Source organism: Erpetoichthys calabaricus, chromosome 14, assembly GCF_900747795.2.
Source record: "Erpetoichthys calabaricus chromosome 14, fErpCal1.3, whole genome shotgun sequence".
Classification (NCBI taxonomy): domain Eukaryota; kingdom Metazoa; phylum Chordata; class Cladistia; order Polypteriformes; family Polypteridae; genus Erpetoichthys; species Erpetoichthys calabaricus.
Genome location: NC_041407.2, coordinates 59,788,693 through 59,816,378, shown reverse-complemented (window position 1 = coordinate 59,816,378; position 27,686 = coordinate 59,788,693). Strand labels below are relative to the sequence as shown.

General features: G+C 39.5%; 2 protein-coding genes across 2 annotated transcripts in view; one reads left to right on the top strand and one right to left on the bottom strand.

Annotated features, from left to right (window-relative positions):
* eif3i (eukaryotic translation initiation factor 3, subunit I) overlaps window positions 1-27,686 on the bottom strand; it is a 342,432-nt gene that overhangs the window by 289,902 nt on the left and 24,844 nt on the right. The window lies entirely within an intron of this gene.
* zgc:154055 (uncharacterized protein LOC556036 homolog) overlaps window positions 1-27,686 on the top strand; it is a 66,614-nt gene that overhangs the window by 34,281 nt on the left and 4,647 nt on the right. Inside the window, exons 5-9 of the mRNA XM_028819123.2 lie at window positions 3,362-3,579; window positions 3,666-3,827; window positions 6,636-6,777; window positions 12,222-12,442; window positions 23,526-23,677. Coding sequence (XP_028674956.1) covers window positions 3,362-3,579; window positions 3,666-3,827; window positions 6,636-6,777; window positions 12,222-12,442; window positions 23,526-23,677 — 895 coding nt within the window. The remainder of the gene's footprint in view (window positions 1-3,361; window positions 3,580-3,665; window positions 3,828-6,635; window positions 6,778-12,221; window positions 12,443-23,525; window positions 23,678-27,686) is intronic.

Sequence of the window (27,686 nt, the reverse complement as noted above, 5' to 3'; positions counted from 1 at the left end):
TTTAAAAGCTTTTCTTAGTGAGCACCTATGGGCACCTAAGGGTGATCTACATTCCAAATTCCAAGTCCCAAGTCCTCATGAGTCAGTGGTATTTGGCTTTTATATACTGTATATAGATTATAACATTTTTGCCAAAAACAGCCGAACAAACCTTTCAAATCCTGTCCACCTATTTTCTCTAAAATAACATTCAGCCGATATTTGAAGGTCCCTGAAGACCTACTCTCCACCACACTACTTGGAAGTTCATTCCATCTGTCTATGGTTCTTTGTATGAAAAAAAACTTCCTAACTGTGTGTGTGAAAGCTGCCCTTAACTTTCCAACTATGTCCCTGTGTCCTTATTGAAGATTTTTTTTAAGTAATACCTGGGATCCACAGTATTAATTCCTTTCATAATTTTAAACACTTGGATTTTATTCTTGGTTTGCTTAAACTGAAAAGGTTCAAAGGTTAAACTTCTTTAATCTCTCGTCATAGCTCATACCTCTAAGTCATGGAATCAGCCTAGTCGCTGTCCTCTGGACTTCCTCTAGTGCTGGTATGTCTTTTTTGTAGTACGGAGACTAAAACTGAACATGGTACTCAAAATGAGACCTCACTAGTGTGTTATATAACATAAGCATAACCTTCCTTGATTTCTTGTATCTTGTACTACACACCTTGGTATATGTAAACTAATATTCTATTAGATTTCTTGATCACTTCTGTACACTGTCTGGATGTAGAGAGTGAGGAGGTCATTATGGCTCTCAAGTCCTTCTCATATGGTGAACTTTCAAGTTACAGTCCTGCCACTGAGTATTTAAATCTAACATTTCTACTTACTATGTGTAATACTTTATATTTATTTACATTGATACAAATCTGCCCAAGCCTGTATATTGTCCAAAGCCCTCCATAACAGTTTAGCTGATTCAAAATTCACTGACCTTCCACTAGGGTTGCTAATATCTTCAAACTTAATCAACTTGTTGTTTATATTTTTATCTATCTCATTTACATATCAGCAGCTTCAGCAGTGACTCCTGAGGGATATCACTTTTAATATCACCTAATTCTGAAAATGTTCCCCTCACCATGACTTTGTGCTTCCTTTGAGCCAATTGTGTACTTACCTACCCACCATGCTTTAAGTTCCCATTTCTTTTAGTTTGATCACTAACCATTCATGTGCTCTTTTATCAAAAGCCTTTTGAAAATCACAAAAAATAATATCATAATAATGCACCTCTCTTATTTTAGGTTTTTCGTGTTTTGTGAAACACGACCTTCGTTGTCTGAACCCATGTTGAGTATTTGCTAGCACTACTGTCCTAGACAGGTGCTTCTTGATCTTTTACTTAATACATCCATGTTAAGTTTGCTGGCCTATGTTTACTTGAATCAGCCCAATTACCCTTTTTATAGAATGGCATAGTCTTCGCTAGCTTCCAGTCTTTAGGAATTCCCCCAATGTGTAGTCATTTTACCTCCTTATTTGTTTCCCTATTTTAGGAGCAGCTCTTGAACTGTTTTCTGTTTAGCAAGTTTTTGCCCAAACCTTGTTATAGAAATCATTTGCTTGGAGAAGCTATAAGTAATTGTTTTTCAATAACATGTAGATTATCACCACTTAGTTAAAAACCTGCATTATGCTGGAAAACTACTTACAGCCGCAGTGTAAAAGTATGACGTCTGTGTCTGCAAGCTCTGCATTATTGACCACCATTGTATGCCTTTATAATGTGAGCAAAGTGATAGATAATTCTCACTATTAAAGAGAAACTGAAGGAAAAGGACATCCGTCCATTTACCAAACCTATTTAATAAATTTGTTAGGGTCATGGGTCTCCAGAACCCATCATGACACAGTTGAACAGAAGGCAAGAACCAAACCTCTATGAGGAGCCAGACCATCACGGGGCACACACGTCTACAGTGAGCTGCACCAGGCCAGTTTAGAGTTGCCAGTCAACTGGATGGATGTAGGGAGAAAAAGATACCTACTCGTACGTTCAAGAGAAATATTTTTTGATGGTGACAGGTTTAAAGTTATTCCATTCACTTTTAGTACAAGGGACGTTCAAAACGTTTCTGCACTTTTTTAAAACTCTGTTCATTAAGAATTTCAGAAACAAATTTCATCACTTTTCTACATAGTCACCTTCCTTTGCGATGAAATTTTCCCAGTGTCATACCAACTTTTTAATGCCCAATTACTACTGCTCCTGCCTTCATCGTTTCCAACGACAATATAAAAGTGTGGAAACTTTTTGAATGTCCCTCGTACAAAAGAAAGTTACAAGTTTCACAACAGAAACGACTTTTCAGTTCACCAAGCCCACTGGCTTAATTGTCCCTATATTTTACCCAAGACCTTAGTACTTTGGGAATCTTCAAAATTCATCTCGGTAACATTTTGAAAAGGAGTGTAACTAGAGATTGGCAAGCTACATTCCACTGAATGTCCTGTTCTTGTCAAAATTGTTCTTAAATACAAGGCTTTTTCTTCAACTAAATGACTCAGTAATTCATTCTATATTCCTATAGCCCTTTGTGTGAAGAAGTGCATCCTGGTTTCCATTTTAAATGCACTTCTTAATTTCCAGTAGTATCCTTAAGCACAAAATTCACTATTTATTCATTTTTATTGCAATCTTTAAGAATTTTGAAGGCCTCAATTAGGTCTTCATGGAGTGTTCTCTGCTCGAAACTGAACAGTTTATTTCTATTATGTTGTCGGAGTAGATCAAGCCCTTTAGTCTTGAGATGTCCTTCTTAGCCCGTTCCCTAAAGCTGCTATTGTCTTTTATTCCAGCGTAGTGAGCTCATGTGGTCTCCCTAGTGCATTCTAGAGAATGTTTTGTTTGTGCCTCTGTAGACCTGGAAACAACCATTGGCTCACTTTGGCCATTGCATTACAAATCGTTCAGTTACATTTATTACATTTTGGTATTTTACCCTTCAAGTTTTAAGTAATATGCACTATCATTGTTGCATTGCTTTCAGCCATTTTAGTTTTCTTTCATGGGTACACATCCCAAAGTCAAGCACGTTAGGTTAATCAGTGAGGGCAAATTTGTCCAGCATATGGAAGTGTGGATTTGTGAGTGAGGTTGTCCTATGATGGACTCCATCCCTTCCTTGATTTATGCCTTGCGCCTGATGCTAGGAGGACAGCCTCTGAGTCTTCTCAGCCTTGAAATTGGAGGAACTGGATGGAGTGTGTACGATGGTGCCCCATCCAGGTTTAAACTGTAGCTAGTATAGACTCTGACTCTTCATGACTCTGTAATTAACAAAAAAAGGTTTCTGAAAATTGCAGGGGCATTCAGAATTGATTTCTTTTTGATTTGTATTTCCTTTCCTGGTGTCACAGGTAATAATGCACAGTAGTCAGCCTCTGGTTGGAGCACAAAAGAAACGCTGCCAGGAAGATGAGGAGCTGCTGGGGGCAGTGCTAAACAACTCAGAACGGGGCTTCATTGTGGACACCAGGTCAGCTCAGCTAGCTCAACAGGCCAGGATCACGGGAGGAGGTTTTGAATCCAAATCAAATTACCACAACTGGAAGCGGCTTCATCGGAATCTGGAGAGGTGCAGGATGAACAGAAAACTCTTTTATTAGTGGACATGCTGTCACTTTGAAATGAAGAATGAGGTGTGATGTTAAAACTTTTCAGGGGAAAGAATCTTCAAGAGAGTTTGATCAAGCTGGTGGATGCCTGTAATGACCAGACTAACAACATGGACCGGTGGCTGAGCAAGCTGGAAAATTCCAAGTGGTTGTCTCATGTCCAGAGCACACTGAGCACAGCCTGTTTGGTGGCCGAATGCGTTGAAAGGTAAGAGACGGCTATAGAATGCTACATAACGAGAACTCAAAATAAAAGGACCTGTCAAATTATTAAATTGTAATACTAATCTTGTTGGTATAATTTACTTAAACTGATGTTTTAGGGTATCTTTCTGCAATTTTAGTTGATATGACATCATTGCCATGGTATCTTGTCAACATCTGGCCAGTTCAATTCCATGCACATATGGTAGTTCTTCCCATTCATCCACAAAAATGAAAGTGCCAGCCACCTTATAGCTTTACTCAAAATCATATTCTACAAATAAAACTCCCATTGCACCATTATCAGTGCCTCCCTACTTCCAATTCCATCCATCCATTTTCTGGGCCATCTTTTCCATAATAGAGTCACTGGAAGGTGAAGGGTACTGCAGAAGCATTATGAAGCAAGGCATGATCCAACACCAAATAAATAGAATGCCAGTCTCACACTCACTCACATGCTCCTTTTGGGTTTGTTTAGGTTTGTCAGTTAACATAACACCTCCATTTTTGACAGAACATAAGAGACGACACTACTGTATCCTTACAAAATTATAGGTATGAAGGAGGAATTTCAAGCAAGAGCTGTAGGTCTGGTTAAGAATTTAAAATGTCACCCTAGCAATGGTAAAAAGCCAGCAAAGGGACTGAAGAAGAGGGGTAGTGCTGGACTGGTACAGTTAGTGACAGACTACACCAGGGAGGCAGGAGGTTTTCAGAGAAGTTGAAGTTGTAGGGATTGCCAGACTGGTGGAATTACAGCTGTCCAACACAGAGTGAACAAAAGACTGAATAAGACCTTGACTGGCCTAGTGACTGAGGAAGGGGCAGATCTCATTGATATTATGGGGAAAGAAGTAAAAGGAGTGGATTGGTAAAGAGAAGTCCTGACTGTCGGAGACAACTCCACTTCTCTCACGCCAAGATATCTGATTGTGCACGAAGGTGAGACGGTGATGTCTAGAGCATAAAAGAAGAAGCAGAAGGTAATTCCAAAGTATTAGACAAAACAAGATCTTTTGGGATGCTGTAACAACCCTACTGATAGCCTTTCTGTCTCTTGTATAAATGTGGACACTCTAGACATTTATGCTATACTCATTAGCACACTTCAGAATTCATCCTCAGAAGATGGAGGTGCTCTTGTATAGTTTTTATTATCGCGTGGCCAAGTCAGGTAATTGGCAATCTGAGACCTAAGAAACTGGCCAGCTGTTTTCAGTACAGCTCGGTTGAGGTGATTACTGTGTGGTTATCTGTGTGCCTGTTGAAACTCACTGAGGGGTCTTTTGTGGCATATACTATACATCTATATAAACTCCCAAGGGATCATTTGTGATGGGGTGAACAAACTGAGAGAAGGAAGATGGAATGTTGGGGTACCAACTGGGCAACCCCATTTAATTGGTACAAAATAAATCAACAAAAAAGTAGTGCTCTCTGCATAAACAAGGTTGGCTCTAGAAAGCCAGGTAAACGTTTGAAATGGTGTTCCAACAGCAGGAGCTCTGTCCTTGATGAGGGCATGGTCATAATGTGACACCACCTACCAGGGATTGCCCATTTTTATGGCATCTGGGGTGGAAGATGGCAAAGCCAACTCTGGGGGCTGTTGTTGGGGTTAGGTGTTCTCCTTGGCTGTCTTGTCAAACAACAGAGAAAAGAGAAAATATAGTTAGCGCCAGCACCCAGTCTCATCCTGGAGTGGTATCACTTACTGTACCTCACCAGTGCCCTAAAGATGATCCCCAGGAACACACAAATGACAACTGCAGTTGTACACATTTATTGTGCATAGTACATTATGTTAGCTTTCACCTTCACTCTAAGTACAGTTCAAACTCTCTCTGATGTGACCTGATTTCATTTTTTTGTATATCCAGCACAGATCAGATTTGATGTAAACACCCAAAACCCACCTGGCATCCGATTTAATTCAAACTGGACACTGCTTTTCAAATACATTGTGCTAAATTTCATTTCAACTCCAATTGTCCACACCCAATCTGAGTTTAAACAGATCGAATATGCACAAAAGGATGCATATATGATTTTTGTAAAACATGTGACATGTTTAAAGGAGAGAAAAGCACGACAGTTACACAGATATTACGTTAAACTGTTATTCGTGTCATTCTAAAGTTCGTTAAAGCAGTTAACAATACAACCCATAAGTTTTGACTCCTGTTGTGTTTCCATACCCTTCTCTTAATGTAGGTGGAGAAAACCATGGCAGAAAATGCTGAGACATGTAATGCATAACCCTTCAGCACTGGCTCAACATATTTAGAAAGTAAGCTGCACTTTTAAAATATAGAAAACTGAAAACATCAGCAGAAACCAACTAGGCATTTACGTACATTTACAATGCATGTGCAGGGCAAGTTAGCTGAATATGTCTGTAATTGCTCAAGCCACGTCTAGACTGTGACATGCAGACAGCACTGACATTGGTTCAAGACTTGGTAGCGTAAATACAGCATAACTGTCCATTGCCTTTACCCCCATGAGCAAGAACATGTTATCAATGAGGCACACACATCATTCATTTGCTAATTTTCTTACCAAGTTAGTTTATCCAGTTCAAGGTTACAAAGAGCCAGTCTGCCCTGGCAGACACATTCCTTCCAGTAACTATTAACTATACCATAGTAGCCCCAGAGGCACAGCTTAAACATATAATATTGCATGGATATCTCTATCTCACTAGCACTATTTGTTTCTTCTAGTGTGTTTTTCTCAGAAGACTGTCAGTTCCTTTGATTAACTTGAGATATATTTTGTCTCTCTAAACCATTTCACCTTTGCACAGGGAAGGCTGTCCTGTTTTGGTCCATGGCTCCGATGGCACCGACACCACTCTGTTGGTCACTTCATTGGCACAGCTAGTCTTGGACCCAGAATGCCGAACACTTGTTGGCTTCCAAGCACTGATTTGTCGGGAATGGTTACAAGTAAGTTTATAAGTGTTTAAGAATTTTTATGGATGTTATTGCAAATGTGACCATCTACCCAGTGTTTCACTTTCTAGGACTCCCAAACAACAACGATGCATCTATGTTCAATTGACCTTGGCTTTAACTAGACTAATGGCAGAACACTGTGCACGCTGTGCACTTTCAAACTATTCATAAACCATTGTGAATGTGTTATATTGCGTCAGCTTCTATCCATTGCGGTTACCATGTAATTTTCAATTTTCAGCTTGCCTTTATTTTTTGATTTATCATTGCATTTGTTACAATTCCTTCCATACATTTTTAACAGCCTGACAACAGACAAGTTAATGGACTTGCTCAATGGTGCACAGTTTGTTCGTATATGACATCAAGCTAGGTAGAATGGCAGCTAATCCAGATTCTGTCAGCAGGCTCCTATCAATTATGGAGAATCCACTGCATCCACTAAATAATGTCATCTCCAGACAGAAGAGCAGCTTCAGCGACAGACTGCTGTCACTGTCCTGCTCCACAGACAGATTGAGGAGATCGTTCCTCCCCCAAACTATGCGACTCTTTAATTCCACCAGGGGGGGTAAACGTTAATATTTAACATTATACATAGTTATTGTCTGTTTTTTTCACCTGTATTATTATCATTCTTTAATTTAATATTATTTATTGTATCAGTATGCTGCTGCTGAAGAATGTGAATTTCCCATCGGGATTAATAAAGTATCTATCTATCTATCTATCTATCTATCTATCTATCTATCTATCTATCTATCTATCTATCTATCTATCTATCTATCTATCTATCTATCTATCTATCTATCTATCATTGCAGAGGGACTTGGACACCATATAGGATTAGGCAGATGAAATTGAATGTAACTAAATACCTGTATAAAGCATTACACATAGAAAGCAGAAATGTTAAATTGGAATACACAGTTTCGCGAATAAGTCATAAAATCAGACCCCGCCTTATACACCTGTTCAAAAATACGACACTTCATTTTTTTTTACATCTTATTGCTTATTCTAATCTCTCACCAATTTCTCAGACACAATGAATTTTCTGCCAGCAGTGCAGTTACCAATTTCTTTCGCCACTACAGCGACTTTTAATTTAAAACCAGCTTCATATTTTCTTCTGATTGAACACTCCATCATAGATCAGGGATGTTCTTACAATATATATCATAAGGTGTATGAGGGTGTGAGATACAAAAAACGCTAAACAGTGCAAACGTCGCTTTGGAATAGTTTGGATATTACCATGTGGTCACGTAGGCACAATACATAGAAAAAAAAGTCAGTGTGCTCCGTGGTTACTCTCTCAGGTGGGCGTTAGCATTTCATAATCGCTTAGACTTATCCGCGGGAGAACTTAAACGCGAGTATATACAGTACATCTCATGAAAAGGACCTAGGAGTCTTCTTATGGTCTTACTGTCAACATCCAAACAATCTATAGAAACCAGTAAGAAGGCTATAGGATGTTAGATTATACAAGTTGAGGGAGGTCATGTTTAAGCTTTAACATGCACTGGCCAGGCATCATCAGCAGTACTGGGTTCAGTTTTAGTCTCCATATTACAAAAAGACATAGTGTAGTTAGAGAAAGCCCAGAGAAGAGCAGATAGGCTAATTATGGGACCAAGAGGTATCAGCTATGAGGAGGGACTGAAGGAGCTGAACCTTGTCAGTTTAAACAAAAGATTAGGAGGTGACCTGATTGAAGTTTTTACAATTATAAAATCAATTAGTACAGCAAGTCCATGCCCTTACTTTAAAATTAGCTCAACAAGAACACAGGGACACAGTTGGAATCTTGTTAGGGGTAAATATCGCACAAACATTAAAAAGTTTTTCTTCACACAAAGAACCATGGACACGTGAGGTAAATTACAAAGTAGAGTGGTAAACAGTTGGACTTTAAGGACCTTCAAATCTCGACTTGATATTATTTTGGAGAAATTCGGTAAGCAGAATTGATCAAATTTGTTGGGATGAATGGCCTGTTCTCATCAAAACCTAATTTATAAATATAGGCGACACTTTTACCCAATATAATGTGTGCATCGTAAGTTCATTCGACAGTTTTCTGTGTATTTCTGCACTCTGAGCATGGCAACTCATTCTTGGGGTTGAACTAACACCCTATAGCTTTATCATTCAATCTTTTTTAATGGTAATGTGTTGCTTTCTGCTACACACTGAAGATTTTTCTCACAAACAATACAGGAAGTAGAAAAGTTTTTTTTGCCAGTGACAAAGCAGTCTTCTCCAGCTGCTGTGGTCTTGAGTCTCTATTTGGCTGTGACCCTGTATACATGGGTTAGTGCTGTGCACGAAGATTGATATCTGTACATTTCTGACAATCTTATTTGCCCACAGCTCTGCAACTGCTAAAATTCAAGCAGCTTGTGGTGGGTGCAGCTGCTGACAGCCAAGAATAAGACTGGTGGGCATAAATAAGGCAAAGATCTGCTTCCCTGCCAGCTGCTCTTTGTATGTGGTGGTCGTGGTGGGTTTTTAGTTGTACAGTTAACTGATCAAGCCTGTAAGTATAGATGTTAGTGCTAAATTAAGTTTAGGTGCAGGTGCTGTGACATTTAAAGAAATTAGCTAACTTTAAATGTATTTAATACATACTAATGTAAAGCAACATACAAATCTGATTTGCATAAACACAATTCTAAGAGAGTTGTACATGCACTACACCATGGGCCTCATCATTTACAGAATTGTCTTAAACCAGTTGAGGGTTGAAGGAGTTATGCACTATCTTGCAGCAGTTGGGTGGGACACTGGTCCATTGCAAGGCAGTCTATGCAAACATCCTTTGTACACCAAGTACAGTTGTAACAACCGCAATCACACTCAGAAGGTAGAAAGATACACGCTCCGGCTAAGTTGGAGCAAAGTCCAGACTCGGCCACGTCAAAGCATACTTAGCCTTTCGTTCCTTACCCACCCTTAACTCAAGTATCCCAGTTGACGGTAGAAATAAACAAGTTGATCAAAGATGAAAGGTTCAATATGTGAAAAAAATTAATATATTGGAAAAGGATGAAATATAATACACGTAAACCCCTGTATTCCCAAATCCTGATGCAGACTCAAATAAATACAGTAATAAAAAAGAACGAAAAATCTCGACCAGGCCCCAACCTCTCCTGTCCTCCCTCGTCTTTCACAAAATGACAAACAAACATTCATATCCACAAAAAGTCCAATGAAATCACGGAAACTGTGGCATTTGACAAATGAATGAAAGTCGGACAAGTCCCAAATGATGAAATGACAGAAAACCACAACACAAACAGTGCTGTTAGAAAGTATGAACCCAATTAGTCTTACCGATACCTCCAGAAAGCATTGTGACACCCTTGGGATGGGGTTGATGAAAAGTCCAAAGTCCCATACTACAGGAAAAACAGTGATGACCTGTGAATGCCTTCGATGCAATAATAGCAGTGCTTGATAGGATGGATCACACAATTTAAGAACTGACTGTGATGTCTTACAAAACAACTGAGGATCTGTGCTGGTATGTGGGAGGTTGCCAGTTCAAATCCCATTACTGCCAGAAGAGATCTTACCCTGTTGGGCCTTTGAGCAAAGCTGTTCAGCAGAAAATTGCTCTAAGGTCGCTGTACAATGGTTGACCCTGCACTTGGACCTCCAAAGGTAATGCGAAAAGACAGTCTCCCTCAATGATTAATAAAGTATATATGAAATCAAACTAGCCATGCTACCTGTCGAAGGCAGGTAATGAAATAATTTTAAAAATGTTGCTATCTCTGTGTACCTTCAGCACCTTTCCTCCGTATCCCCCTGTGTCTGAACCTCTCTTGACTGGTGCTTCCTCTCTTGAGTGCATTCCCATAAAGCCTACTTCTAAGACTCTGTTATTATTTTCAAGGCACCTGTCTTGCCTTCTGCTCATTTTTATACTTCCCCCGTTTGAAGACAATGCTCTCAGCATGCCTTCTATGCCTTTTCTCCTCCTTGTATATCTCACACTCTCACTTCCTCTTTCAATCACATCACTAAAGCCAAACTGACCAATCACACTGAAGACAAACTGACCAATTAGATTGCTCTGAGAAACTAGAGAGACACAAGCACACACGCACACACACACTGACCTTAGTGTTTTATTATGTAGTAGATTAACCCAATTAATCAGTAATGTATTTGTGATGAATTTCATTCAACACACCTGGACTTGTACGACTCTACAGCAGAGATCTTCAAGTTCAGTCCTGGAGGGCCAGAGTGGCAGCAGATTTTTGTTCCAACCTCAATCCTTGCAAATAACAGATCTTATTTTATTTCATGTCTTGTTATTATTTTCATACAGCCAGGTTATGTCACTCTTATATCGAAAAATGTTTTACTTTCCAAGAATATCATCCAATGAATTATAGCCTGAAGCAGATGAGTATTTCTCAAACCTTTACATTTTCTCTTCAGCATTCTTTTCAAATATTTTATCAAACCAGATGAACACACGCAAGTGTTAATGGAAAACTGCAGCTTCCTTTGTCATTTGCCGTATATACTTGCGTTTAAGTTTTCCCATGGCTAAGTTGGGCTTGATTTTACTGTATAATTTCCGGTATTTTATAATGTCGGTCATATAAGTCAAATGCAGAAAACTCACGCTATTGGTCCAAGAGATTATGATATGTTAATGCCCACCTGAGAGAGTAAACACGGAGCACACTGCCTTTTTTTCTATGTATTGTGCCTACATGACCACACGGTAATACCTGAACTATTCTGAAGCGACATTTGCACTGTTTTGTGTATCTCACACCCTCATACACCTTTATCGTAAGAGCATCCCTTATCTATGATGGAGTGTTCGATAGGAAGAAAATATGAAGCTGGTTTTAAATTAAAAGTTAATGAAGTGGCAAAAGAAATTGGTAACTGCGCTGCTGCAATAAAATTCGATGTGTCTAAGAAACTGGTGTAAGATTGGAGGAAGCGAGAAGATGTTTAAAAAAAATTAAGTGTCGCATTTTTGACCGGGCATATGATTTTATGATCGTTTTTTTGGGTTTCGAGACCCGACGTATATGTGAGTATATACGGTACATCTTATTGCTAATAAGGAGCCATTAAAAGCCTAGTGAGTGGAGCTATTTAAGTCTTAAAAAATCAAGTAAGGGTGGGGAACCTTAACAAGGGGACAACTAAAGTGAAGCATAAATGTGTCGTTTGAAGACTAAGTACATCATCAGCAATATTGGACTTCTCATTAAGAAGCAGGATAGGAACAAAAGCCTGAAGCCACTAAGGCCCTTCAGGACCGACTTTCTGAAACCCTGCTTTGATGCAGCAGTGCTAACCATTATGCAGTCCATTTTCAAACTAGTTTATAGCAAAATATGCTTAGCAACACTGCTCTTCATCTCAAATTTCTTTGTTTGGCTCAGGCAGGACATCCTTTCCAACAGCGCTGTACCCATCTGGCTCTGTCTCATGCCAGGCTGCGTAATGAAGCCCCGATTTTCCTGCTCTTCTTGGACTGCTGCTGGCAGCTGCATCACCAGTTTCCCCTGGCATTTCAGTTTAATGAGACCCTACTGATACGATTTGCCCAAGAAGCTTACTTTTCCAACTTTGGAACTTTTCTTTGTGACAGCGAAAAGGACAGGTAAGGGGGTGAGGCCTGGGAGTGTGTGCATACTGATTGGCTTATTTTGGTGTAAATATAAACAAGAGGTGTATTATTGGCAGGACTGAAATGTGCAAAATAAAGCAGGTTCTATTTCCTTTGATTTATTGGTTACTGTACTAGAAGTATATGATTCCAAAAACTGTATAGATATTACACTCTTTTTCTCTTTATGAAAAATAAATTCTAGAGAATGCCACCTAGCAACTGCATAGAGCACAACACTCTGTTGACCATAAGGTGACAGAACCAGGTTTGTATTGGTAAGTTCTACTACTGTGTACGAAAGCTAGGTTCCAATCTTTGCATATCATCCTTGCATCAATCAAGATCTAAGTATAAAACAAAGAAAGGTTTCATGTAAATATCAGATTTCTTGTAAGTAAGAAATTAATTTAGTCATTTTCTAAATATGTGTATTCAGTTCAGGAGTGCAAGGGAGTCAGTGCATTAGCTTCAAGGCAAGACCTGAACTTGGAGGGGGTGCCAGTGCATCTCATATGCAACCACACCTACATAGTAGGTCACCAGTTAACCTAAACTGCAACTGTACCCACAAGAATACCAACACAGACTTGGGGAGAATGACCATGCTGTCCCACCACTGTGCTTCTCTTCTGCTGTGAGCAAATGCACGTCATTGTTAACTAGTTACAGTATATGAAACATGAAGTCCCATCTAAATGGTGTCATGAATGAGTTCAGATGTCAATCGAAACATCTACCTCATTATACCCTTCTGTTTAAACCAGTAATTCACTGCCTTTTCTATGCCCTGCACCCCTAGAAAATATTTGATTTATGTTCACACATCTTCACATTTGAAATTGAAGCAATCACATTTCGAATTTTTAAACCAAATACAGCGCTACAGGTGAGCAAATTGAACTCTTACCTTTTTTTAAAAAATTAACTTTTAACTACGTGTATAAAATTGAAATACAAATTGAGTTAATTTCCCTTTAGAAATCTCAATAATATTGCAAATGTGTCTCCGGTGAGGCCTAGACACTCGATTGACGATCCAGGGCTTGGGGTATCCCGCGGAGTATCAAGCACCATAAGGAAATGGCACACAATTAACAATCAAGGTGCTTGAAGGACTAGAGACCCCCGTACAGTTAGGCAAAGTCTACGAGCTTTGTACCCCAATAACACCTGCACAGCAATTCAGAAACAGATGTGCTGCTGTATTGCCAAGACACCAGCAGGAGAGGTGGGCGTTGTGTAAGCAGCAGGTGTTGCCTCCAATTCAGTCCCTCTTGTCCCTCAAAGCAAAAATGTCAATCAAACCTCAAAATCAGTGACATTTTACGATCAGGGCTTGTACAGAAATCAATACTAGACCTCACCCTTCTCCACAGATCATTGCAGGGTCCAAATTTCATTCTCTAAAAAGAGGTTATTTGCCTTTACAAATGCTCTGTCCGCAATAAGGAATCCATTAGAATGCGCACTTCTGTGGCTCATTTACAGGTGACAGTTGCATGTGTAATTCTTTTCTTATCATAGAACAGGAACACTAACTGATAAATGACCTACACATGACAGCACACTGCAAGACATCGACTGCACTTTAATAAAACTGGACAACACACCTCACTCAATTTTGGTGAATTGTTCTCTGTTTATGACAATTGCTATTTGCATATTTGTGCTTTATTAGTGGAGTGTTGTTCGTAATCCATGAGTGTGGGAGGTGTGCTGCAGCGTGGGATTATTGTAAATGACTGATGTATTTGTTGTATTTTACAGAATTTACAATAACAATTTTGTTTCATCATACATTTTGCATCTGTTGGTGTGCTTTGTAACTGCTGTGAAAATAGTGTTGGTCACCTGCATTCCGGATCATTTATTCATTGTTTTCTCTTTTATTGTTGCCGTGCTAGGTATTGGCAGTGCATATTATAATTGTGCCATCTCGGGGGTGAAAAGGGTCTCGAGGATCAGTACAGTAGCATTCTGGAATTTTGTGTGTCCCTAGTATATGAGTTTGAATGTGTATATGTGTATGTACAGTATATATGCATATACCGTATCTGCCAAATAGTGCAAAAAGTACACGACACGTATTTTGACCTAATTGGGGCTCATCAGGTGTACGCACTTTTGCATCCCCTTACAGGGATCAAACATCAGACATCAGTGCCTGATGCAAAGTCTCTGACGTTATGCCACAGTGGCTGATTCACTTATTTGGCAGGGTGAAGATCAGAGTATTACATTCTTAAGTGTGAATCGCAATCTGCCAAATAAGCAAACCATTGTATTATTTGGCAGATACTGTATCACATATCTATGATCTGCTTCTCGCAACATGGTGGATGTTTGCAGACTGGCTGACCAACCACCCAAATAATCAGATTGTGATTCTGACTCAAGAATTTAATACTCTGATCTTCTCCCGGCCAAATAAGCGAACCAGCCTCCGTTGTGCAGTATCAGAGGTTTTGTCTCAGCTGCTGACGTCTGAGGTTTGATCACCGTAAGGGAATGCAAAAGTGCATCCACCTGATGATCCACATGTGTCGTGTACTCTTTGTATTATTTGGCAGATACTGTATGACATATCTGTGATCTGCTTCTCGCAACTGAGAGGACATGGCAGATGTTTGCTGACTGGCTGAACAACCACAAGCATTACCTGGTAGGTAACCACCCAGATAATCAGATTGTGATTCAGACTAAGACACACACACATATTATATTATATACAGTATATCTTTTATGCACATTTTTTTAAACATTCAAATGTAATGGCAATAATATCATATAAAAATATGATGAGTGAGAAGGCACTGTATTACAGATTGTAGCCGTCAGGGGGCCTGGACACCCAACCAGAGCGTGAAATGATGAGTGTGTCGTGCTGGAGTCTTATCCCTGCTATCAGCACAAAGGTCCTGTTGAAGTGGCTCATGACAGCTCCACCATCTGTACTTCGGGCCTCCAGCTGGCTATATGTTGTGGAGCTCTCTTGTCTTTAAATGTGAGTTTTACTGAGAGCCTGGCTCAGCTTTTCTCACATTCTCTCTATTGCTGTGTTACAGAGAGCCACCCGTCCTTACCAAACAGAATCTTGAGGCTGCCTTTTGCAAACAGGATCCAAGCTTTCAGATACTCATTTCATCGCCTGCCAGTGGCTTCATATGAATAGCTTCTCTCACTGAAGGCCCTGCAAGATCTTTCATATTGTGATCATAAATGTATTTCTGCATACTCTGATATAGCTTTTCCCCTGACATCTGTTACAATGCTGAGTTCCAACAGCACCTTGGCAGCCGTTAGAGCTGGAGATTAGGCACTGTGCTGGGCTGCTGTCCATGCTTTCTGTGCATGTGTTACAACACTGGAATATGGCCTTCCATGTAGCATTGCACAGCACTATTTTGATAAGACTTTTGGACGTTGCCACAGCCACTTCAGCCATTTGTTTCACTTTTGGGTCCTGTGGGAGGGATGTGCAAAGCTCAGATGTCCACATTGTACCAAAACATTGGAATTGCAGGCTGGATGCCATTATTGGCAGTCACCCTATACTGTGCAAATTGTACTTTACAACTCTGACTTTTTTTTCTGCTGTCATAAAAGGAACAAGTTTAATCTCCCAAATGTCCAAGAAGTGGTCAACAAGTAGCACTGTGCTGGAAGAGTTCAATGCTGATGATCCAACAAGTTCCTCTCAAAAATTCATGAGACATCATTTGGCTTCTCTGTACTGTAACTGTGCCATTGCTCACAAAGTCTTTACGTTCACTCTACAAGCTGGCCCAGTACAGTCACACGTCTGTCTGGCTGTAACAAGCTTCCCCATCAATGTGGCGGGTGTATATACACACTAACGCAGGCCACTTTCCACATTGAGCTCTTCCCTCACTTGCTCATGTGCCTTTTTCTTTATGGTTTGGCCTCTATAAAAGAATTATGGATGTAAATACTTGGAGATTTGCATCCTTTTCTGTGTGTTGCCTTATCTGGGTAAGGTGCTGATCTGTGACATTGAGATAATTGGCCTGCATGCATGAAATGCCACACTTGTGCCATTGTTTGCTGTAGTAACTCTACTGGGAATGTCATGCAATTTCAGAACCTGTGCCCATATTTATCAAACATCTCAGAATTACTCCTAGGACTTGTGCTTAATGTCTGATTAGAATAAAAATTTCTCCTACCCCACAATAGAACATGAGAAGTAATTATGAAGAGTCCTACACTCAACTCAGAGTGAGGTTTAGCAGTTCACATTTCAGAATGAAATCATTTTATGATACCCGAGTCATAAAATGGCATTCTTGAAGGCATTTTGTAGTTTCCTTAGATATCATGAAGATGTTTTGTAGTTTTCTGATACTAACGCTAAGACATCACCACATTTATTTCTTTAATAATACTAATAATATTCAAAGTAGTAGAAGAGGAAATATAAGCATAATAAGGTAAGATAGTACGCTAAGCTGCATGTAATGGCTGCCACTTTGCAACAACATCAAGAATAATACTGTAATGAACACCGAGATGGAAAGACCAAGATACATTTACTGAATTAGCGTAAGGTAGCTTATTTAACAATGAGTGACAAACAACCGTGCTTTCAGAAGAATTACCTTCCTGCTGTTATGGCCACGGGAAACGCCCTCGTAAAGCAACAGTAACTGAAACTAGCTGTGGCACTGTTTCTGAAGCCATGTTCATTCTTCCAATGTTAATGATTGTCTTTCAGAGTTGCGTGCCATGCCTCTCCTCATGATCTCCGCTTATCTTCTGCGAGGCCATATTTATCAAATACCCTGGTAGTCTCCACCTGCTTTCTTCAACCTTCCAGAGCGTGTAATGTGTAGTGGGAATGTTTCAGGGATTTGTGCAGAGCTTGGCTTTGGTGTGACATTTCACTGTCAGTCACCCATCCAGCTCTGCTTATCTTCAGGATAATATGCTGACTACTGCAATACGGTTTGCATCCATGGCCACCTGTGTGTTGGTGCTGTGATGTCGCTTGTGATTCACATATGTGTGCTTATTCACACTATGATGTTTATGTGTGTGCTGTCAATCACACCAACAACTTTCGGAAAGCCAGTGCTTTGCATGAATGCAGCTTACCTTACCATGCGGTGGGAAAATGTATGAATTCACATTTTACTTCACGTGTTGTAAGCGCATTGAAAGTTTGGTGCAACATTCGAGAAATGGTTGATAGTGACATCCCCCAAATCATCACTGTTGCAAATCTGCGGCTAAAAAACAATGTTACTAACATTTACAACATGGTTGACAGCATATGGCTTCCCTGCAGAGATGATGTACAAGATTTGTTACAAGCATTATTCCATCTCTGTCAATCGATGTTAATCAGTGTTTATAAAACATTGTGTCTTTCCCGGAATGTGTGTGCTGTTCTTTGCCTGAATGCCATCTTCTGGAGCTTCTAGCAAGGTAGGACAGGCTCTCCTAAATCTGACAAACGCCACACTGATCGCTGTGTGGTTTTTAGATCCGTCACAGTAGGCCCCCATTTTTTTTTGGCCAGCTTTTAAGCTATTGGCCAACAAAATGCATCATGTGTCAAAGAGGACTCTATAAAGTTGTGAGGCAGTAACACTACTACAATATCTCACAACTTTAAAGTATAAGTGGGGAGAAACAGAAAAAACACACACATTCCAAAAGATGGGGTCCATGACGACCAACTTTAGAACGACCGCATTTAAAAGACTGACACTTCTATTAAAGAAAGAGCAACTAGTCAGAGATGCACAGCAAGAATGTCAATGTCAATTTATTTATATAGCACATTTAAGACAACATAGGAATGTTGTGGCCAAAGTGCTTTACAATAAAAGAAAAAAAAACATTCAATTAACATAAAAAACAAACAGAAAAAAATAAATGAACATAAATAAAAATAAATAATAAACAGAAGTAAGATTACATAATCACAATGAGGAAACAATCAGTATTACTGAAGGTCACGGAAAGCAAGTGAATGGAAATGAGTCTTTAGTCTTGTTTTGAACAGTTCAATTGTAGACGACTCCTTTATGTGATGAGGTAAAGAGTTCCACAGGTGAGGAGCAGCAGCTGCAAAAGCCCTGTCCCCTTGGTTTTATACTTGGTACGAGGGACAACAAGAGACAACTGACCAGAAGAGCTAAGCACTCTAGATGGTTGGTGTAAAACATACAGTTCAGATAAATAGGCAGGAGCAAGCCCTTGTAAATATTTAAAAACTAGCAACAAGATTTTAAAATCAATTTGAAAACTGACAGGCAGCCAGTGTAAAGAAGCTAATATTGGAGAAACAGAATCAGACTGTCTTGCCCGAACCAGAAAGCGAGCGGCAGCATTCTGGACCAACTGTAACCTGCGTATCAGGGATTTGTTAATCTCAGAATACAGCGAGTTGCAGTAATCAAGGTGAGAAAAGATAAAAGCATGAGTACCTTTCTCAAGATCCCTAGAAGATAAAAAAAGGCTTGATCTTACCTAAAAGACGAAGCTGGAAAAAGCAGCTCTTAACTACAGAATTAATCTGTTTCTCAAAAGAGAGGTTACTGTCAAAAATAACACCAAGATTGCAGACTTGAGGTTTGGAAAAGACAGAGAAAGAGCCGAGAAGTCCAATTTGGGCTTTAGCTGAAGGACCCACTATAAGCACCTCCGTTTTATTTTGATTCAGTTCAAGAAAATTATTAGCCATCCAGGATCTTAGTTCAAAAAGACAGTTGTGCAGTTGATTCATTGCAGAGTTGCAGACGGGAATATAAACCTGTGTATCATCAGCATAGCAGTGAAAAGAAATGTTAAATTTCCTAAAAATCGCTCCAATAGGGTGAAGGTATATAGAGAATAAAATAGGACCCAAAATGGAACCGTGAGGAACACCACATTTAAGAGGAGCAGTAGATGAAAGAGAGGAATTTAAAGTCACTGAAAAATGTCTACCAATTAGATATGACCTGAACCAGTTAAGAGCAGCCCCTTTAAGCCCAACAAGATGTTCAAGCCGCAACAGCAATATCTCATAGTCAATAGTGTCAAAGGCAGCAGTCAGGTCAAGGAGGACAAGGACTGCAGCGCCACCTGAGTCAGTAATAATAGAGATGTCATTGAATACTTTCAGGAGGGCCATCTCAACACCATGATAACGCCTAAAGCCAGATTGGTAGAGCTCAAATAAATTATTGGAGTTAAGGTGATCAACCAATTGATTATAAATAATACTTTCTAATATTTTAGCCAGAAATGGCAATTAGGAAATCAGGCAAAAATTAGCTAAAACTCCAGGATCTAATTCTGCCTTTTTTTAGACAGGGACGCACCGCAGCAGGTTTAAAAAATGAGGGCACAACCCCCTCACTAATAGAATCATTGATGATGGCTAGTAAAGGTGGACCCAAAACATCAAAGGCTACCACTAAGAGGTGTGGTGGTACAATATCAAGAGGACTGAGAGCTGGTTTAAGGGTGTCAATAGTACTTTTTAACTGTGAAAGTGAGACCAGATCAAAAGATTCCAAGACAATGCCATGATTAACAGTCGGAAGTTCAGATTGTATCAATTTTACTGACAAAGAATGAAAGAAACTGCTCACATGAAAAAACAGTACTATTTAATCCTGTCACAGAATGAGGGTGAATGGCCACATTAATTGAATTAAATAAGACTATAGAATTCTTAGAATGACGGGATACTAAATCAGTGAAAAAATTATGTTTAGCTTTCTTAACTGCAACCTGGAAGTTGAATAGAGAAGTCCTAAAAATCTGTTTAGAAACAATCAATCCAACTTTTTTCCAACGCCGTTCCGCAGTTCGACAGGCGCGGTGCAGCGATAGCGTAGTTTCATTTAGCCAGGGAGCAGGTCTTCCCTTATTACAGCGTATCTTGAGCAGAGCAATTGAGTCTAAAACCATTTTACAAGAAGAATTAAATTCTAAGACAGAATCATCAATACCATCATATTGGACTTGTACATCAAGACTAGAGAATATGGTTTTAAAATCGGATATAATAGAAGAATTTAAAAAGCGAGAGCAGCGTGGAGAACAACTAGTAGTAGGAACATCAACAGTAATATTTAAATTCATCATTATAGAAAAATGATCAGTAAAAGAAACATGGCATAAATCAGTATTATTAAACTGAAATATCATGTGTAAGAAGAAGATCAAGGGTGTGACCGAGAGAGTGAGTTGGCGTATTAATATGCTGCATAAAAATCTAATGAGTCCAATGGCGATAAAAAGTCATTAACCAAAGGTTTCGATTGACAACAAACGTGAATGTTAAAATCACGAACAATAAATACTTTGTCATGGGAGAGGGTAATATCAGCCAGGAGATCAGAGAATTCAGAAATGAAAGTATCATAAATTACAGGACGTCTATAAACCACAGCAAACAACAAAGAAGGGGAGCTGCACAAAAAGTTGCAGTTCGAAGCTACTAAAAGGACCCCTTGTAAGGCTCCGACACAAGAACATACTTTTTAAAACAGTGGCAATGCTCCCACCATGACAAGTCAGCCGAGGAGAGTTTAAAAATGAATAACCTGATTGTACCAAGTCAGTAAAACATGAAGAGTCCCTATTTACAATCCAGGTGTCAGTGATGAATAAGAAATACAGTTTGAGATAATAACGTCTTGAAGAATAAAAGTTTTACTAGACACTGATCTCACGTTCAAAAGAGCAGCCTTGACGGAAGCAGAAGAGTTTGCTGCGGGACGAGCACGGGTGAACGTGTGAAGATTAGCAGAGTTTACTCCCCGAGAGCACACCGAGGAAGAGTGATGCCGCCTTGAGATGGAGAAATTAAATCCGGTATCCAGCGCCCATGGACCAGGGATGGAGTCCTGTGTAGGAGAAGATGGGTCATAGAAGACTCGCAGGCATCGGGAATCCAAGCTCTGGGACTTGAGTCAGTGTTGTTTGACAGCAATACCGGCTCTTCTTCCACGGCGGCGGCAGGTGCGTTTGTGTCTCCGAGAGGCATTCAGCTCACTGATAACAGGTGAACACCAGCGTCCAGGTGAAGAAGTCAGGAGATGAATAAAACAAAGGTGGAGGTTCACATAATATCCCATCAGGAGATGAAAATTGAGAGGAAAGCAAGCAAGAAAATATGTTAAGTAAAGAATCACGATCATAGGACAGTGGCCGCTGAGATAAACTAATACATAAAAATGAAGTTAAAACATAGATTAGGGAGATGAGCAGATGGCCAGCCACACCAGTCGGAGACCTGAATACGTGTCTGCGTCTACTGCATGTCATATGAATGAGTCGAGGGAGCAGTTTTAGGTGATGGCTGTGCTGCAGAGCTGTGTGTCTTCCTAAGGCTGTAGCTGCACTTGTGCAAAATATCAGACAAATGTACAAGGAGAAAATAAAATATCGGCGAGAATTGAAGCCTAGGTTCATCGATGGGTGGCTAATTTCGACTTTTGTTAAAAGAAAAAGAAAAATTACCTAGGCTTGATAACTTTGTTTATTACCATGTATGCACAGAACAATTACATTCTTACTTACTGGCCTGTTCCTCAGACTAATGACATTAATACCATAACAACAATATACCAAAAAAATACACAGAACACAAATAAGTAGTCTCTTTTAGCCATTTTAGCTAAAATGTTAGCATTTTTCGCCAGTGTGTTGTAACTGTCCAGTACTATTCACATTCACACGGTTGAAGGGATGGTGATTTATTGATTTTTTTTTTGGTGGGGATTCCAGGAACGCACCCTGCCTTGGCCCGACCCGCACTCACTCACAAACAGAGACACGAAAGCCTATAAATCAATTAATGAATGAATAATATAGAAAATGGAAAGTAAATATAAACAACAAATAATCAGATAACCCTCCCCTTCCCCTATGGCAATAACAAATACAACACATATCAATAAACACCTAACAACAATCACCCACGACAATGTCCAGGAATCAGTCCAATGCATCAGTAACAAAACAAGTGGTATGGAGTAAAAGATGACGATCCTGGTAACAGCTTTCCGTAAATAACGTAATAAACAGTCCTACTGGTAGTCCTGATGCAGCGAAGGGTGCAATTTGGGGAGCACTTTTTCCGATGAAACACAATGACCAGTCCAATACTACTCACACGACAGTCCAGCATGAGACAGTCCATATATCCTTACAGGTTCATCATCCAGGGTATAAACCACAGGTGTCGAACTCCAGGCCTGGAGGGCCGCAGTGACTGCAGGTTTTCATTCTAACAGTTGACCAGTTTTCACTGCTAATTATCTCCTTTTCCCTTCATTTTATTAGCCCTATTTTTAAGGATTCAGTCCTCTCAATTGATTCTTTTCTTCATTAAATGACAGCCAAACAGAAATGAGATCTGAAACGAACCAACAGATGACCAGCTAAATTGGGGCTTCAGACTCCAACCAGTTTCACTCCAACCAGTTCCTTAATGAGAAGTCAATCCTGGCTTTTAATTAAACCTGTTGTTTAATTCCATGGCTTGCTGCTGCTCTCATTCTACCACAGCAGACATTTCCCAAGCTGCTGATTTTCTGTTTCTGATTACTGAACTGAGAGATCAACCTTACCAAGACCATCACCTTTCTTTATGTTCAGATAATGTGCTTAGCTGGTCACTTGTTTGTTCATTTTGTGTCAAATTATTGTTCAGCTTCTAATTAAGGAAAAAGAAAGAACTAAAGGGTCTGAGCTGAGTTAATTAAAACTAAGGCAAAAAGTTAATTAGCAGCAAAACAGGTCACTAATTAAGAAGGTGGTTAGAATGAAAACCTGCAACCATTGCGGCCCTCCAGGACCAGAGTTCGACACCCCTGGTATAAACGATATTCCATAAGGGTTATGGCAGACGAGACAAACAGGTGAACAGAAACACAGACAACGGCCTCCTCTTCTTGCTAAGCCGGCAACCTTTTTAAAATTCCCACTGGCCCCTGCATTCTCCTCAAACATCCAATCAGGGGACTACTCTCGAGGCAGCTGGGAAATGGAGTCCTTTAAGTTGTAGCACCACTACAGTGTGTTTATTATGTCTTCTTCGTTGCAGGTATGCATTCCAGGTAAGAGAGAAAACCTTCTCCTTTTGGGACTGGATGAACAATCCTGCCATGCTGAAGACATTCACCAATCCTCTTTATCAGCGAAATGAGCTGGTCATTTGGCCATCTGTGTGGCCGCACAGTCTGCAACTCTGGCAAGGTAATTGTCTGGAAATGGGGGGTGTTGTTATAACTGGGCTTGAGTTCTCACCAGATGAGAAGAAGCTGGCTACTGTCCGGGGACATGCGGGTTATAATAAGCTTTAACTGCATGAACTGAAAAATGGCTGTCCTCAGCAAGAAATAACATTACCGTTGTAAACAGCCACCCATTTATTTTCTTAATCCGCCTAAGAATCTTTACACAGCATCCAGCATCATCCACTACAAGTCACAAATTTTCCCCTGGGGACGTATAAAGTTCTATCTATAGTCTTTTATGCTTATGTATCTGATATAGTGCCTTTCATATCTATCATCTTTTATGGTTATGTATCTAATATAGTGTCTTTCAGATCTATCTATCAATCATAGATGAGGCTCCAGTACTTTGGGTATACTGGTACCCTCCCAGTTCAGTGTTGCTCATCAACCAAACATGCTGTCTTTGTGATGAGGGAGCAAATAAGAGACATTGGCAACTGTAAGGCAATCATGCCAGCCCTGCACCACTGTGCCAAACTGGGCACAGTTTAGAGATGTCAAATAGTCAAATATACAGTGGTGTGAAAAACTATTTGCCCCCTTCCTGATTTCTTATTCTTTTGCATGTTTGTCACACAAAATGTTTCTGATCATCAAACACATTTAACCATTAGTCAAATATAACACAAGTAAACACAAAATGCAGTTTTTAAATGATGGTTTTTATTATTTAGGGAGAAAAAAAATCCAAACCTACATGGCCCTGTGTGAAAAAGTAATTGCCCCCTTGTTAAAAAATAACCTAACTGTGGTGTATCACACCTGAGTTCAATTTCCGTAGGCACCCCCAGGCCTGATTACTGCCACACCTGTTTCAATCAAGAAATCACTTAAATAGGAGCTGCCTGACACAGAGAAGTAGACCAAAAGCACCTCAAAAGCTAGACATCATGCCAAGATCCAAAGAAATTCAGGAACAAATGAGAACAGAAGTAATTGAGATCTATCAGTTTGGTAAAGGTTATAAAGCCATTTCTAAAGCTTTGGGACTCCAGCGAACCACAGTGAGAGCCATTATCCACAAATGGCAAAAACATGGAACAGTGGTGAACCTTCCCAGGAGTGGCTGGCCGACCAAAATTACCCCAAGAGCGCAGAGACGACTCATCCGAGAGGTCACAAAAGACCCCAGGACAACGTCTAAAGAACTGCAGGCCTCACGCCTCAATTAAGGTCAGTGTTCACGACTCCACCATAAGAAAGAGACTGGGCAAAAACGGCCTGCATGGCAGATGTCCAAGACGCAAACCACTGTTAAGCAAAAAGAGCATTAGGGCTCGTCTCAATTTTGCTAAGAAACATCTCAATGATTGCCAAGACTTTTGGGAAAATACCTTGTGGACTGATGAGACAAAAGTTGAACTTTTTGGAAGGCAAATGTCCCGTTACATCTGGCGTAAAAGGAACACAGCATTTCAGAAAAAGAACATCATACCAACAGTAAAATATGGTGGTGGTAGTGTGATGGTCTGGGGTTGTTTTGCTGCTTCAGGACCTGGAAGGCTTGCTGTCATAGATGGAACCATGAATTCTACTGTCTACCAAAAAATCCTGAAGGAGAATGTCCGGCCATCTGTTCGTCAACTCAAGCTGAAGCGATCTTGGGTGCTGCAACAGGACAATGACCCAAAACACACCAGCAAATCCACCTCTGAATGGCTGAAGAAAAACAAAATGAAGACTTTGGAGTGGCCTAGTCAAAGTCCTGACCTGAATCCAATTGAGATGCTATGGCATGACCTTAAAAAGGCGGTTAATGCTAGAAAACCCTCAAATAAAGCTGAATTACAACAATTTTGCAAAGATGAGTGGGCCAAAATTCCTCCAGAGCGCTGTAAAAGACTCATTGCAAGTTATCGCAAACGCTTGATTGCAGTTATTGCTGCTAAGGGTGGCCCAACCAGTTATTAGGTTCAGGGGGAAATTACTTTTTCACACAGGGCCTTGTAGGTTTGGATTTTTTTTTCTCCCTAAATAATAAAAACCACCATTTACAAACTGCATTTTGTGTTTACTTGTGTTATATTTGACTAATGTTTAAATGTGTTTGATGATCAGAAACATTTTGTGTGACAAACATGCAAAAGAATAAGAAATCAGGAAGGGGGCAAATAGTTTTTCACACCACTGTAAATATTAAGAAATCAGAAACCCTGGTAGATACTGCTTATTTGTAAAATGCTTATAACACCTGTATTCGGGCATCACATATATTACCACGTTCACTAGTGGTCTTAGTGAAAACAGATGGAATTCAAAAGTTTGCAGGTACGTCACACTTCTTGCTGTCTGAGGTTTGGACATGATGATAAGACCTCCCATGAAAAAGTGAAAATTGTAAACTGTTGCAGACAAACTTAATAAAACACTCCATAAAAATCAAACTTTTCTTGTCCGTAGTATACACTGTTGGTAGTGGTTAGTATTGCTGTTTAGCGCAACAGACACTTTGGCTTCAAATCCAGATCTGGTTCACTCTGTGGAGTTTGCACATTCTCATTTTGTCTATGTAGGTTTCCTCCACATCCCAAAGTGCAAATGTTAGTTGAACCGACAAATTTTGTGTGGATATTAAAAATGACAAAAAATAAGTAGATATGAAATTTGAGAAAAATCACACAACTGAAGTGGTACTTTCACTGAATACTTTAGTGAATTTTCAAGTAAACTATGGTTATAATTACAGATAGACGATTCAAATTTTGCATACACATTTATAATGATGAAAAATAAACAGATATGAAATTTTAGAAAAATTACTCAACCGGAAATAGTACTTTATGTAAACAACCATCTGAATTTTTTATATCATGGAAATATACATGTGTACACAATATTAAAAACTGTATTCAATATAACGCATATTCTTTCAGTAACTATTATTAATTTTATTTTAATTTATACATCATCAGTTTAACAATAATGTGTAAATATTAAAAATGCCATGTAAATATAAAGATGTAATGGGTACAATAAGCTGTTATGTCCCCGTCGTGTTCCTGGTAATACATTTAATTTTATATACAGTATATATTTTTTTATTTCCACCATGCCCTGCGGTGGGCTGGCACCCTGCCCAGGGTTTGTTTCCTGCCTTGAGCCCTGTGTTGGCTGGGATTGGCTCCAGCAGACCCCGTGACCCTGTAGTTAGGATATAGTTGGTTGGATAATGGATGGGCGGATGGATTTCCACCATCATTATAATTAAACGTAGCTAAATGCAATTTTACCTATAGCAATTTATTGCAATAAATATTATATAATACTAACACTTTCTCTATGTTTTAGGTGACTATAACTCTTTTTACTTTGCACATAATCTAGGTAATGCATATGTAATCATGAAAAACTTCCACCATTGTTTTTGACCGCCCTAAGTGCGAAAATATAATTTTAATATAAAGTTTGATTATAAATAGAGATAAATAAATGATTGTGTATTGATACTTTCAATTAGTTATGATGAGAAACAAAGAGATGATATTTGAGAAATATTTTGCAATTGGAAGTGGTTCTGATGACCATTTTCTCTCTCTCAGTATACGAGAAAGACGAGGGGAGCACACTCCCGATATTTTTTATTAGATCCTCAATCCCTCCATCTTATTTTCACTAAAGATGAATTTATGTGCTTTCACACTTTCTCTGCCAAAGTCATCACCTTTCTGGGCATTTTAGATGTAGTCTCATTCACACACTTGAAATGGGAACACATTTAGCCCCATCTACTGTATATATATATAAAATTCTTTTCGCGTTTGAAACGGAAATTACGTATGACCACGCGATATGGAAATTACGCATGACCACAGAACATATTATAATACAGGAACTAATCAGTTCGTTTGTGGACGCTATTTTTATATCGCCTTTACGAATTGTTATTATTTGTGTGAGAGTTATTTTACTGATATTGAAAAGAAACACAAACACGCCGATCTATCCCATAGAAGTGCACCCCGCGT